The sequence below is a fragment of the Telopea speciosissima genome, chromosome 1 (assembly GCF_018873765.1).
Source record: "Telopea speciosissima isolate NSW1024214 ecotype Mountain lineage chromosome 1, Tspe_v1, whole genome shotgun sequence".
NCBI lineage: Eukaryota > Viridiplantae > Streptophyta > Magnoliopsida > Proteales > Proteaceae > Telopea > Telopea speciosissima.
The window spans coordinates 2065909-2082019 of NC_057916.1; the positions used below are offsets into that span (position 1 = coordinate 2065909).

Sequence of the window (16111 nt, forward strand, 5' to 3'; positions counted from 1 at the left end):
CCAGCACCGGTGCGGAGGGTCTATGAGAACACGCACAAAAGGATTTGTTGAACTGAAATTTTTCATTTCATTGAAGGCTGAACGGTAAAAATTCAAACTCAAGCAGATTTGTGTCTAAACGTAGAAACAATGCGACCAGTTAGCATTCTTTTTTCCATGAATTATATGAGTAATATAGACAAGGAATTTGGAGAATGATCGCATCAAGAGTTCCAAATATGATAAGAGTAAAAAGGAAAGCATTACTAAAGTCTCAAATGTCACCCTTAGTTTCAAAACCCGATTGGACCAGCGGTCAAACCGGGGTTACATTACAGATATATAGATACAAACAGAAAATGCATTTTCCTAACATGTGTAACCGGTTCAAACTGTTTGACTTCTCCCGCCAGGTCAATCTTTTACGCTATTCAGCATTTTAGCCACCAACCCCGCCCTCCTTAACAACATCTGCATATTATAAGGAAGCTCGGTTTAAAGAAACAAAAAATGAGTTACTTAGAAAAAATTAGAAAAAAATTGCCGCATCTCCTAATTGGAGATAGGGAACAAGTGCTATACAATGTCATCTCAAAAATAAAATTGCACATCCCCTCACATATCACTTTTCATATGAGGGAATGATATATCGTAAATATCCATCCCCATTTTTTTATATTCCAAAGAGGGTTTCCTAATTTGTTTGAAGCTGCACTTGAGTAGTGTAGGAAACCCTCTTCCATATTAATAAGCTCATATCATATATATCCTTATTTATTTAACATTAAATATGTTTGGCCATGTGTTGATCTCTCTCCTTCCACAATATAGGATAGATATACCATTTCATAGAAAGAAAGAAAGAGATAGACACAGGGAGGCACTAGTGTGCGTACATTAATGCTGTTGGTCAGCCAACATTATCCCTTAATAAAATTAGTGAAACACATACCTGGGCCACATCTTATCGAACACTTTCGATCACATCGTTGCATAAGCCTTGCTGCAGTATTTTCAAAATATAAAAATTTATGATTAAACTTGAAAATTGTATCTTTCTCACACAAAAAATAGAGAAATGATAGGTCTTCTTTTACCATTTGTTGTCTTATTCCTAAAAATTATTTAAAATAAAACTTAAAAATAAATATCAAAATAATTTGAAAATTACTTATCATTATCATTAGCAAAAGCTGCATTAAGGTGAAATGATAGGATCTATTATCAATGAATAAAAATTTGGATAAAGAGCATTATCAAATTGCGTGAATGGCACCATCACATGGCCAATAAGAATGTGCATAAGGGCATCAACATGAAAATGATATTTCATTTCATGGGTGCAGAGTGGCAATTCAAGACGCTTTGTGCCTGATCGTACATTCCATGCAACTTGACTAGGATTTTTTTTCTAAAAAATATATGTTACAAAAATGAAAAAAAAAAAGTAAAATTAGAACTTTATTAACTAATCATGATTACAAGAAGATTTTATCACAAAAAAAAAAAAAAAAAATTTGGAAGGGTTAGAATTTTATCAAAATTAAAATACCCAAATAAAGAAGATATTCTCTCTCATCTTCACATGAAATGATTTCTCTGTCATGCCCGTAAATCATTCTGTGGCACCCTAGGTTTCAAAATACGGAATGGGAAATTGGATTGGTCTATGTTGATTCTGATCCGGATCTTTTCTGGAATCGGTAGACAGAATCGGTAGAAATCGATTCCAGAAAAAATCTTAAAATTAGACCTCAGATTTGAAAACTCAATGATTAGGGTTTTAGACAATGAATCGGCCAAAATTGAGATGGAACATAGCCGATTCCAATCTAAATCCGCGGATTCACATATCAAATTTTCGCTTCTATAAATTAAATGAAGGAGAAAGAGATGAGAACTTACTATTACTCTGAACACAGGCGGTACTACAGGCATCGTAGCAGTCGTAGACATCTGAGTGAACGACTGCGGTCATCTCAGAAGAGATTATGAACAATACCAGTAAGAAAACTGCTTTCAAATGCATCTTCGTCCTCATCTCTCTCTCTCTCTCTCTCTCTCACACAGAATCTTAATTAAATGTTTGCTTCTTCAGTTCTTTGAGTTCTTTCTATGGGTGGGTGATCGTCTGAGCGACCGAGCCTGCTCTGCTCATACTTTAAATAGAAGTGAAGGCTGGCAGGCGGAGTTAAGAAAATATTTAAAAACATTTAATGTTCAATGAATCAAGTCAATACAATTATCAGTAAATGCGGCACACTTCATCGCGCACCGACAAACTCACGCTTGCGTCTTTTGACTGGCGGGCCCCACCGCCCTCCTCTTTTGAACCCTTGGAGTGTCTGTCCACCTAAGTGGATAAGCTCGTGGGTGGATAAGGTCCTTATTCCTTAGTCTCTCTCTTTCTCTCGTGGAATAGGTTTGATTTGACTTTCAAGGTCCAACCGGTTAAACCAGCCTTTATGGGTCATTATATAATGGGAAAAAGGACGCAACCTGGTTGTGTGGTTCATGCGCCTAGACATAAGAGCCTGCTAAGTTACCATTCCACCCCTAATGAAATAGAAATTTCATCCATATTGAGGCCCCTAAGTGAGATCTCATTGACCTGTATGATGTAGGGGTATACGATCAGAAAGAGATCTCTTGCCCAGTTATAAATAGGACAAAAAAATATTGTAAATTTCTGGATTGAGATATTTGGCCCTAAAGGCACAGGTCAAGGCTGAAAATTTTTGGCCCTGAGTTAGGGTCAGGTCTGGTCGGGGTTGAGGACTCAGACTAAGTATGATCTGGTCCGACCTGACCCTGTTTAAGTTGTACTATAAAATATATATATAAATATAATAGAGTATATATATTATAAACTTGGGATAAATTACACATCACCCCCTAGTTTTCAAACGAAACTCATGCACCAATTAGAGATGTAAACGGATTGGATTCGGTTCGGATAGTGCAATATCTGCATCCACATCCGATTAGCTTTTGGACAGATTCGGATAGTGCTAAACGGATACGGATCGGATATTTTATCCATTTACATGTAAATATAGCTTTACGGATAGCTATAGCCTATCCATATCCACATCCATTTAGCTTTGGACGGATTCGAATGGTGCTGATCGAATACGAACACAATTACGAAAACAGATTTCGGCTATTCATTTACACTCCTAGCACCAATATTATTCTTCTGATATAATCGTGCTAAGGTTTACTACATTAATTGTATTGTGTGTTTGTCCCTCCCCCCGTCTCTCCAACAAATCCTAAAGTCCTGTCTCCTGTGCATCTGGGCAGCCAGGCTGCATGTGCAGCGCCAGACTCAAGGTGCTGCGTTTTGACCGCCTTACCCCTACCTAAGCGCCTTACCCGAGCAAGGGTAAGGCGGTCAAAACGCAATACCTTAAGTCTGGCGCTGCACGTGCAGCCCGGCTGCCCAGATGCACAGGATATTTTTCGGTTACTCCCTACTCTCTTCTTGTCCTCTTCCTTCTAAATTCTAAAATTAAAATTAGGGAGAGTTTCTGCCATGAACTTTATCCCGCCTAGTGCGTGCTCTATGATCTCCTCCTTCTGTCCACTACTGTTTCATTAAAACATGAACAATCCCTCACCATTTCCCACACTGGTACCGGCTCCAGGCCCTCCTATCCACCTTAATTACCAGGGATGGAATGAACCTCCAAATCTTGTTTGCCTACCATTTTCTTCAAGTCTCATATGTCAGCCTTAGTTTCAAAACCCTATTGGACCAGCGGTCAAACCGGGCTACATAACAGATGTACGAATACAATAGAAAATGTCTTTTTCCTAACTTATGTGTCATCGACTTCCACTACCCAAACTTGAAAGCTTTTGATCATTTTAGCCTCCAACCAGACCCTCCACAACAGCATCTGCACATTGCATATAAGTTATTAGTGTGAAGCCAGGTTTAAAGAAACAAAATTTCGTTATTAAAAATAAAAATCATAGACACAGATCTCATAATCATAAGCAAACTACTTAGATGAGCCATGAATGAATCCATTTGATAAAGGGCACCACACCTAATTTATTGTTCAAAATTTAGTCCAAGAAGCACTGGAAGTGGTTAAAATATGGATCGAGAGTTTCAAAAAAGAGAACGGCCCCCTCCATAAAATTACAAGAATGTTATCTCTCTGTAACAAATAATTGATATGCAGTGAAAGCTGAGAATACCACCTTCTCTAAGTGAAGAATACATACCTGGATCGCATTTTATTTGGCGCTTGCGTTCACATGGATACATTAACTAGGCCTGCAACAGGGTCGGGTTGGGCCAGGCTTTATAGAACCCTAGTTCAACCCTAAGTCCTTTTAGCTAGGCCCAGGCCTAATCCGACCATGACTAAGGGCCAAAAAAATCCGACCATGACCCGCCCTCAGGGTCGGGCTGGGCTAACCCTGATTGGCCTTGATCATAGGGAGGGGAAGAAAATGCATGGGCTAAAATGGACTGGAGAGAAAATTATCAATTTTACATAGAATAACATTGTAATAAAATGTATTATATCACTTATTGTCTTCATATATAATATATCATATAACAAAATGTGGATGATGTTTAAAGTTTATAATATATATATTATATCAATATATATTTTATAGTATAACTTAAAACAGGATTGGGTCGGGCCGGGCTAGGCTTAGCCTAAGGCCTCAACCCTAACCCTACCCGACCCTGACTCGGGGCCAAAAATTTCCAACTCTGACCCACCCTCAAGGCCAGATATCAAAGCCCAGGCCCTGCTTGGGCTCAAGGCGGGTTTGGGTCGACAGGGCCAAATTTGCACCCCTAGTAGCACGGGTAGCATAACCCGTGCTACAATATTTTCAAAAAAAATGTAAAATTTTATTAAAATCATAAAAAAAAATAATAATAAAAAAAGTCTTTGTATCATATCGCTGATATGTTTTCAGTAGATCAGACCCGATACCGATATTGAGTCAATAAGGTATGAAATTAAGGGCAAGGCTGATCAAGACATTGCCTCGGTGAGAATGTGAGATGTAATATCCCACGCCAAGACAATTGGAGCATGAAACAAAGCGTCGCACTGACAAACTCAAGTGCGTTTCTGTTGATGAGCGGCGGTCCATCGTATCCTCTTTTGAACCTTTGACCGTCCTCCGGTACTGAAGAAAATTTTAATATGTATCAACAGGTGAACGTACATCTCAGAGTTAATCATATTTTAATTTTATTTTCATAAAAATTCCTCTTTCCCTTGTAAATAGTAAAATTAAGATAGATGGTTGTGAGAATTTTGTTTTCATAAAAATTCCTCTTTCCCTTGTAAATAGTACAATTAAGATAGATGGTTGGTTCTCATATGTACGTTCACCTGTTGGTACGTGCAGAGGAACCAAACTCATAGATATGGTCCTTATCTTCAAAACTCTCTCTCTCTCTCTCTCTCTCTCCCTCTCTGGCCCAGTGGTTTGGTTTCCACCGCTTTTCACTTGTTGGAATGAGTTTGAATTGGTTCTCGAGGTCCAAAGTGTGTTGCAATGGTTGGATTATATCAGCCCTTATTATGGTACAAATGAATGGATTGTCAAGAGATACTTTCTAAACATGCCTAACTAGACATGTGCAGGGAGCTTAAACCATTCCTAATATTTATCAAATGATAGATCAATTTACGGTCCAAATTTTATGTAAAAGTTGTCTGGGTGATTATCTAACTACTTGTCAAGTTTGAACTCGATCAATCAAAACTATGAAGTTTGAAGATTCATTATTTTTTGAAAGAGAATACTCTATAAGCCCTATCCAGGGCATGAGCAGCTCTTTATGTGGATAGATGATGAAGCTATTCCAACTATTGGAGGATGTCTAAGTTTTGGAGCATATTTTAAACAAATACCCTCCTTTATATCGGCATACATGCCCATGTAGGGTGCAATGATGCCTGGGTTTTTAAAACCTCAACCCAATCCTATATTCTCTTAGTTCAACCCAGGCCCAATCAGCCCGAGGTTGGACTGGGATATCGTGGCTTTGACCCAGCTCTATCAGCCTCAATCAAATGCAGTCCAACCATGATTGAGCGAGGCTGGGCCAAGTTGGCTCTGATTGACCCTAATAACTCCTATTTTTGTCATTTTAGGGTTAGGCAAGACCAAGCTAACCCCCCCCCCCCCAACTCTTTATCATATATATGATACTATTATGTAAAATTGTGTATTATATATTTATATATACATGGTTGGGCTGAGGTGGGGTGGGCACAGATCGATCGAGGCCTCAGCCTAAGCCTGGTCCAACCCTACCGCAGACCTAAAAATCTCAACCCTAGCCTAGCCCCGAGGCTGAAATGCCTAGCTTAGCCCTATCGGCTCAAGGCAGGGTCGAGCTTGTCAGGCCAAACTCACACCCCCATCCCCATGTGTATATACATGCATACAATACTCTGACCACTATTGTGTACTAAGGATTTTTAAAACTCTATTTTTCCACTTGGCGAACTCTGCTTAGGCTGAAACTTTACATGTGAGCATAGGATGTTGAGGTTAACCTATCCATAAAATTTGGGTCCCATTTGATCTACCATGTGATAGATTTTTTGAACCATTTAGAAAAAAGGCAAAAGCTTTCGTACACCGGGGGTGCAAAAAAGTACACCACCCATCTAGGGTCCTTAGTATCTACCCCTATAGTACGGATCCAGTAATAACCCCACCCTTTTGTGATATCCTTCCAACACAATCCAATTCCGGATTCTTCATGTATCATGGGTGTGGGAACTCAATCCTTCAAAAAAACCTTCTTAAGCTGATTGTTTAATTCATCCATATTTTGGCACGCATCTATCTATTTTTCTACCCTCTATTTGGCAAACTTTGCTTGCGCTGAAAGTCAAATACATGCTTGGTTCCTTAAGATCTATCTGTCCATAAAATTTAAGCCCCAGTGAGTCTCTCACGTGACAGAAACTTGGACCCATGGCCTGTCTTAAGTAACTTAGCCCGTATCAATTTGATAGGTGAGAAATTTATTAGATAGGGCATTGCTGAATTTGGAAGCCCATCTCAAGCCTATGCCAATTATATATTGGGCTTTTCCCTCTATTTTTTTTTTTCATAGTAATCATATAAGCATCTTTAATGGGCCTTTAAAACAGGTTGCCAACACCCGAAGAGCCCACAATCAGCTCCAATGGGAGTAATCTCCTGATGTTCGTGGGTATTCTGTGGCCGATTTAGCTAATTTATGGGCCCACCCCCATTAGAACCTTTGGAAATGCAGGTGCAGCTTGGATAAGGATCCTTGAGAGGACCAGTGAGACAAAATGGAAGTGGGCCTCCAAGGGACCCAACATCCCATACCTCAAAGCCCAACTCTCCAATATCTGGTCAAAAAATAATAATAATAAATAAACAAATAAAATGTGGAAGCATGAAAATATTGGATCCAAGGGTTTGTTTGATAATTAAAAATATATATATTCGTAGCCCCTTTTCATTTTACCACAAAATCCCACAATGACAATTTGTGGAAAATTAATTTATCTCATAGAAAATCGAAGACTTCCCTTGGACTTTAACATGATTGCCCTATAAATTGAAAAGAAAGAGGATCAAGTTATCACACACTTTCTTTAATTTCTAAGTTGTTCTTGACATCTTTGATCATCATTTCCTTTCCACCATTCTCATCAGCTACTTTCCTTCCATTAACTTCCTTGCTTTTCCCCCACAAGACAGCAAAGAGGCCTCCAACCAAAAACAACCCACCTAAAACACTAAATCAACAAACAAAAAAAAAAATTAATAATAATAATCAAATTAGATGCCCTTGTTAGAATTATTGTCACATAATCTAATTAATTAATCTTATGCACTAGATTAATTAATCATGAAAAGCATAGGATATATTTATTACCTTCCCAAACTGATAACTTCACCCGCAAATAATGAGGAGCAAAACATAGTAATTATCAAAGACAAGGGGGTAGACATGGCTAGGAACACTGGACCCTTCTTCTCAATACACCATGATTGTAAATAGAATGTAAAACCAGTAACCATAAATCCCTGTTAATTACAAGCCACAACACTAATTAGCCTTAATTTTGATTTTTTACTTATTTATATATATAGAACCCATGACAATAAGTTGGGAGGAGAGGAAGAAAAGTGAACAACTCACAGCCGTTCAGATGGAATCTATTCTGCGGAAATGTTTCATCTGAACGACTGTGAGTGTTGTGAGTACGTGAACATTCACCCCCCCCTCGAAATAAAACACTTAATGAGGAATAACACCTGAATTAAGGAAGAAAATAATGTAGGAAAAAAAAAAAAAAAAGATTCACAAATTCTTACACAATAGGCAACTGCAACAAGTCCAATGTCCCAATGCAACTTCCATTTATGAAGGTTTCTTTGGAAAACAATAGCAAGAACAAAGGACTGAATGGTGCTGAGAAAACACTGAAGAGTTGTGAGGAGAAGCTTTGATGGGTAGCTTTTCAAAACAAGACCCTGTTTCCAATCAAGTTGTCAAGCTTCAATTCACTCATCACCTTATCGATCAATAAGCTTAACTAAATAAATATATGGAGAGGGAGAGAGAGAGAGAGAGAGAAAGAGATTAATTACCTGTAATACGATCCAAAAACCCCATAATGTGTTGGAAGAGAGCATTATAAAGACACCCTTTATCCATGTCTTTGTTGTATGGACAGTAACTAGATTATTTTGTTGATTATGATTTCCCAACAAATGCAAATGGGTTAAGGGTTTTAGATGTGGGCCCTTGTAGAAGGCTAGAGTCGCAGCACCAGCCATGCAGAGTATCACACCTAAATTTTTCATATTTCCTGAAAGGCTCCTAAAACTCACAGCTTCCATCCTGCAAAGAGATAAATGTAAGTGAACCATGAAAAATCTTGAATATTTACCAAAAGAAAGTATTGCCCATATAGTTGAGGTGGGCCAGGATAGACCATCTATCTGGGTTGACTATAACGCCAGACCGGCCCTAACTTATATCAGCTTATAAGGGTCGGGCTTGGCCCCTCAATTTTTTGGACCTATGTTGGGCCAGGATATTATTATTCAGGCTAAATTCAGAGCCACAGACTGAATGGGTCGGATCAGATTTATGTGGTATACGACCCAACCTAACTTTGGCCATCTAATTAATTCCTTTCATTATTAGGGATTATTAGGGATCTCCATCTGAGTCTGTGGAAGAGCATGGAATGGCATTATGGAAATTTAGGTTCTTGAAACTTCAATTAAATTACGGCTTGGAGGTAGGTCACCAACTGCAAATCGTCTCAACCCTTTCCATGTTAATTAATTAACCTAGATCATATATATATATATATAGCAGAGAAAGAGAGTCTGAGTTTATTTCCACAGAGAAATGAGAGAATACATAAGAAGAGAGAAAGGTAAGTAGGAAAAAGTTTAAAAGCCAAAAGCATACCTAAGCAGAACAGCCAAGAAGAAGGTGATGACAGGAAGGGTGTTTGCAGTTGCAGCTGCCAACGTTGCAGAGGTGTAAATGAGAGCAACATTGTAGATATTCAAACATAAAGTTATCCTGAAATCCAACCATATCCCATCACTACTCAAAACTCACAAACTTTTTCCTTTACATCAGAAACTTGAAAATGGAGAAAGAGAAGGAAGATGGGGGAGTGGGGAGAACCATATTAAAGCAATTAAGTTGAAATGAAATGGTTAAATCAAAACATTACCCACACAAAGAAAGTGTGAAAATCTTGCAGAAGACCTTGAATGACAGTGGGGGTGCAGTTTTCCTAGACACCAACCAAAAGATGGAGATAATCTCAAATTGTAAAACTTGTCTAGAAAAAGAAGAAGGAGGTGAGGAGGAGGCATCATATGTACCATTTGTTTACCTTTCAAAGATAAGGGCGAGAGGGACCAAGAAGATAGTGGCAGCAGCTTGTCTGTAAAAGACGAAGACGAAATTGTCCATTCCTCCATTGAATGCAGCCTTAGAGATCATAAACATACCAGCATATATGAATTGTATGAAAATTGCAGCCAAATAAGGCTTCTTTCCTGCTTCCATTATTATTGTAGAGATCCACCGACCGACAAGTTTCCACTTCCTATCAACTTTGAGATTTCGTTGTTTATAGTAAAGTGGAAGAAGGATTTCTATGTATCTATGACCCTTATTTCTAACCAAATGAAGAGAAGAGAAATTAAAGATGGCCCAAATGAAGGGATGTGCAATTAAAGATAAAACCCAACGTAGGAATCTTTTCCTTTTGCCTTTTTTCCTTTTATTCCTTCCAAGCCCCTCCCTCCATCCCTTTTTTTTTTTTTTTTTTTTTTTTTTTTTTCTTGCTTGTTTATTGGTGGGGTATTAACCATATATCTTACATGTTTGCTTGCTAGTGGAGCACTGGGAGCAGTACCACACATGGTTCTAAGTATCGGCATCTTATCGGTGAATGAATTGGGGTATCAACCTATAAATATTGGTATCTTTAGTACCCAATACCTATATGGATTGGAAGTTTCGGTCAGAAGTGACTTTTTTTGAATTTATGCCCAATATGGGCCCAATCTATATTGTACCGGTATTGGTATCAATTTTCTACCAAAAAAAAAAAGTATTGGTATCAACGGTGACCAATACTACCACCGTTGAAGACAAGTACTAGTGTAGTTAGTTGATACACTGCCAGTAGAGTGCAGGTGTCATGGGTTTGATTGTCCTGTCTTCACTTTTGAAGTGTCAATTTGACCTGATCAACCCGAATTCTGCCATGAACCCAATTAGGGTTTGAGCTGAGCTGTTCAACTTATAAGATGGGCCTAGGCTGGGAATTTTAGGCTCGGCCTGAGCCCAGCTCAGTGCAACCTATAATACATATAAATAAATTATGAGAAAAAGAATACTAATCGAGCGTGTTCAACCCCAATGAAATAAAAAATCTCATCCAAATCAATGTCTCTTTGCACACTTTCATTGGTGTAGGGGCTATACGACTAGTTAGCATTCTCTTGGCCATAAATTATAAATATATACACACACTATTCACACTTTATTTTTTTAATCTATCTACACCACTCAGTCTTTATAGGTCTATGTTTTCTTGATTTATTATAACAAGGTTAACACTTTTTCTTCCTTAGGAATGATTTGTGTTGGTGATGTTTCGTTTTCTCCCTTTGTTTAGTGCAGATAAGATTGGGGGCTAACAAGATCAATCAGGTCAGTCAACCCAATCCAATCCAATCCAATCCAATATGGATCAGTTAGGATTGGGTTGAGCCCGACAAAGCTGAGCTTGGACGGAGTTAAGAGAACTTAGGGTTGGATTAAGATTATAAAAAACCAGGCCACTAACACCCCTACTTCACTTTTTGTCTTAAGGGGGCACTGTTAGATGGGTGGATTGGGGGGACCTCGTAAAATGAGGGAGGGAGGGGAATTTATTTTGTTTTTGAAAACTAATTAATTGGATTGTAATGCACATGAGGCCCACGTAATATTGGGTATCAAAGCATCACGTCCTGAAGAGATCTCAAACTCTTTTTGATGAAAAGCAATCAAGCGGAGTGGCTTCTACGAATTGGTAAAATGAGAATCCATTAATAAATGACTTTGATTTGAAAGAGGAACAACAACTAGCTAACCATGAATCTTAAAGATTGAATTACTGTTTTCTTGGATTGGAATGCTCAAGAAACCATTACGTACAGGACAAAGCTTAAGCACGTTAAGAGCCGAAGCTTAATTAACCCGTCACTATGGTGCTCTCAACTTTAAATTTACATTTAAAGTAAGAAGGCCCACACCAAAATAGAAATGACTTAGCATTTGCGTTCATGACCAGGAGTCAATAAGACAATAACCGGAGTTATCGTGGAAATTCTCTTTCTTCCACGTAAGCCCAATGAATTGAAAGGAGTTTTGAGTTTCGAGGTAGACCGACCATGACCATCCACTGCAAATCGTCTCAGCCCCTTTCCATGAAACACCTTAGACCAGATAAAGGAGAGAACGATAGATAATCCTAGCTAGTCTTCAACTTTCATCTTTGAATCCACTTGCTCTTCTTAATTCTCGCTACAGCAGGGTCACCAGACCATCAGTTACCTTCTTCTTTTTCTTTTTCTTTTCTTTTTTTTTTTTTTCTTTTTTTTCTCTTTTAATCTTTTGTTCTTTACTAATTTCAATGTTGATAGTGGATGCCACTATTGTGGTAATGTAGAGACAATCTTTCATACATATTCTACTTGGTTGTCTTTCTGCACGGGTTGTATGGTTTGGAAGTTCTTTGGGGGCATGTATTATCATCAGGTGATGATCTCTCTTTGTCCCACTAGATTCAGGCATGGGATTCTACAGCATCTCTGGACAAGGTGATCAAACGGGAAGTGGTTTCGTTTTGTACCTTCATATGTTGGATGTTATGGAAAACCCATAATGATGTTGTTTTTGGGCAACGTAGATGAACTCCTCAAGAAGTTATCCGATCTTCTCTCTTGGGTTTTAGAGATTTTATGAAATCCCAAATTGTCTCTGATACACATCAAATTTCATTGCCTGTTGCTTCATCAGATTCGGTGTCTTGGAGTGCGCCAAATCCAGGCCATGTGAAAATAAATTGTGATGCATCTTATTGGAATAATCAACCGTGACTGTGCTGGTCATCCTCTTCACGCGATGTTAATTCCAGCGCATTTTGGTGATATTACTTTGGGTGAGGCTTTGGCAATTCGACATTCTTTACTTGAAGCAGTTTCTGAAAGTTATGATCGGATTATCATTGAATCGGATAACAAGAGTATAATCTCATATTTGCAAGGAGCGCTTCACTCTTCACCACTCTCTTTGCATACCATCTTGGAGGATGCTATATATCTGTCTTCTTGCTTTGAAAGTTATATCTTCAATTTTGTTCCAAGGGAGATTAACAATTGTGCCAACTCCCTGGCAAGGAAGGCCCTATCGGTAGCATGCACAATAGTGTTGCCTACAGCCATGACCTTTCACGTTTTCTAAATAAAGTGGTTTTATCCACAAAAAAAAAAACAAAGCGATGGTTTATTTCCACAGAAAACATTGTTTCCACTCCCCTAAGTTTGGTCTAAAGGGATGAAGGTTTAATTAATCTAAGAGTTAAGAGAAAAGAAGAAAAGGTTGGAAAACATTTTGACAGTCAAAATTAAATTAAGGGAGAAAGAGTCAAAAAACACGCTACCTAGTCACATACGGTGTGCAAACTCTATGTCCAAACATAGATTCATATGAAATGACTATAATACCCCAATGAAAAGGTGAAAAATCCTTAAAGACGTGACAGTCATAACGATAATATTGGGAAAAATAAATCATTTCTCACCTATGTACATTAATTAACAATACCAATCAGCCAAGATATAATTTTGTATGTCTGTATCCATTCTCCCTCTTATTATGCTAGTTTCATATTTTATTTTTTTTTTTTGAAATTTTGGATCAAACTTTGATTTACTTTCCCTACTTTGAGCTAAATTTTATCACTAATATTGGTGTAGGGACCGGACTTAGCGCTTGTGTAGCTGTGGCGGGAGCTGCACTGTGCAGCTCGAAAACCCACCCCAAATACAGGGGGGAAGGTGGTCATTTCACATGTGGGGCCCAGGTGGGACCCACCTATGAAATGACTACCTTACCCCTATTTTTGTTGTCGATCGTTTAGCGGTGCTGCACAAGTGCAGCTCCCGCCACGGTTGGATAAGATCTTTTTCCGTAAGGACCTCTATCGATGGGCCCAGTGGCCCACCAATATGATGACATTTGAACTACATTCATGCAAAAAAAGAAACACTTTTCCATCCGGACTCCGGAGAACACTTGGTTCCTTACGTTACCAATGATTAAATCAATTGCAATTTGGTTTAGTGATTGATGGATGTGATTAAAGTAAAAGGTCACAATATTACTGCCTAAAGAGCATTATCCTAATCAATATTATTCAACACATTTACAATAATATAATTTTGAGTGGCCTCAAAATAAGAAAGCTTTATTATCATTTAATAAAGTTCTTTAAATTTAGATGAAGTCAGAAGATCAATCCTTTCGAATTAGAGGAAATGAAAAATCACATCTGTTTAGGCAATTATGTAAATATGATTCTTTAAATTCTATGGTGTTTTACACTCCAAAAGCAAAAACAAAAAATATCAACAAGCGTACATTGTTAATATAAGCAAAGGGAATTACCATGAAATTCAATGTTAGTGAGAAAACAATCCAAATATATGATTTGATACTATAGAGACATCCCTAGCTCCGTTATCCACTCTCCATCCCATCCGTAAGATCTTTTTTATTGATAGAAACAGATGTATGAGTTATCAACAATAATTAGCATGCATAAAGGCATTGATGCTTTTTTCATAAAATATAGGGTTTTGATCTCATTTCAATTGGATCAGGTACGATCTCACTTGTGGTATTATGTAAACAAGAAAAAGGCGTGATAACAACAGTTGTCTAGTATAGTTATTGAGTTGTGGTGCACTTCATGCCCATGCTCATAAGGAGGTCTCGAGTTCGAGTCTCCTGGATATTACCTCCCCCTCTCTCTTCAATTCCCCCATAAAGAATAGTATATATAAAAGCTCTCAATTCCAAAAATAAAAAAGAAAAAGAAAAAAGGCATATACTTTGGAGTTTTTACAAGTTAGGGTTTTCTATGAAGAATTCTTGTTGTAATTTTTCATCTTTGCCATTTTTCCTTTTTCTTTTTTTTCTTTTTCTTTTTTTTTTTTTTTCGTTAATTAGGGAACTTCCTTTTTTTGCTCTTTCTTTTGTTCTTTTGCTTTCCTTTTGCCCTTTTTGGGTTGGGGTGGGGAATAGGGAAGCATGGCCAAATCCGTGGCAAGGTTGAACCGTGAAACCGGTTGGACATAAACCCAACTTGGACCTGAATTGTTTTGTGATGCATCTTCTAAAGTCGCTAACCCATGTGTTCGATGGAGCTAATGAAGAAGAGAGCCTCAGGAGAATAAGAAGAACAACACATTCTCGAGATCGAACATTCCCACATGGTGTCCATGGCCATAAATAACATCGAGTTGAGATCCCCATGGGGAAGCATGGTCAAATCCTTGCTTAGTTAGGGCTAACTTTGTAATTTCCTTTTAACTCTCTTCTCGATATAATTCCCAATACATCATCTTTAGTAGAGTAATGGTGAGTTTTCAGCCACAAGCACTCTCTTACTTACATAAGCACGCAAATTTTTGTCTGATATGGATTATCAGGTGCATGAAATGCGGGCATGGAAGTACTGTATAGTGTTGTATACCAACTTGTCACTCAATTTGCTAGTGTGGAACAGAACAAAGCAAAGCAAATTAAGCAAAGGAAGCTGGTTGATCCTGATCCATTCTTTCTTTTCGACTCTTTTGTGGCTCTCAATTCCCTACATGTCTAATGCTTAGTGAACACTGAAACGTTGACTGAGCCATTGAGGATCAAAGCCAATCAGACTACTTTCTCTTAATTATTCAATTCAAGCAGGAAAGTAACTTTTGAATCATTCTATTCCAATCTCTATTAATTTCCCACATGTATAATTATAGCCTTCGAATTCTGGGGTGGTGAATGATCACTTCAATCCTTTTCCCTCACATTGAAATAAAAGGCCAGGATTCTCTCATAATTCCTACGACCCAAACTAAAAGCTCTGAATAAATTCACAAATTTAGTAGGTCTTAATTACTTGGGATACTTGAGAATCCATGCTGACATGAAAAATATATATAAATATTTATCTGTTTAATCTGATTCCCATTATATATATGGTGGCAAAGGAATTCATAACTACAATATTCTTCATTCTTTATTTCATTTACAAAAAAAAAAAAAAATTTGAAGAAGAATAAAGAAGAAATAAAATAAGAGAGCATCCCTGACCGTAGCTTTGGTATCTTCTTTAATTTCTCCACCAGCCATTAAAAATTAAATGCAGTGGATGTTCAAGCGTATCAAATTCATGAAAAAAACACCTGAAAGAATAATCTTTAAAAAAAAAAAAAAATGCACGAACTAGTGTTTGGAACATGTAAAAGTTTCAAGTGGAAAACATAGACAATGGGT

General features: G+C 37.8%; 1 protein-coding gene across 1 annotated transcript; it reads right to left on the bottom strand.

Moving 5' to 3' along the window:
- Positions 1-7473: 7473 nt before the first annotated feature.
- Positions 7474-10128, bottom strand: LOC122644644 (WAT1-related protein At5g64700-like). Its single transcript, XM_043838031.1, has 7 exons — positions 9894-10128; positions 9729-9791; positions 9455-9571; positions 8620-8872; positions 8344-8502; positions 7901-8052; positions 7474-7760 (listed from the first exon to the last, which is right to left on the bottom strand). The coding sequence occupies exons 1-7, from the start codon at positions 10067-10069 to the stop codon at positions 7604-7606; spliced, it is 1077 nt and encodes a 358-aa protein (XP_043693966.1). The 5' UTR covers positions 10070-10128; the 3' UTR covers positions 7474-7603.
- Positions 10129-16111: the final 5983 nt, after the last annotated feature.

What these genes read in the sequence shown, in the direction of transcription:
- LOC122644644 (XM_043838031.1), bottom strand. Translation starts at nt 10,069, where the DNA reads ATGGAAGCAGGAAAGAAGCCTTATTTGGCTGCAATTTTCATACAATTC. An exon ending in TTCTTGGCTGTTCTGCTTAG is followed by an intron (nt 8,873 to 9,454) that starts GTATGCTTTTGG and finishes ATCTCTTTGCAG; the next exon opens with GATGGAAGCTGTGAGTTTTA. An exon ending in TTGTTGCAGTTGCCTATTGT is followed by an intron (nt 8,053 to 8,343) that starts GTAAGAATTTGT and finishes TGTAATTAACAG; the next exon opens with GGATTTATGGTTACTGGTTT.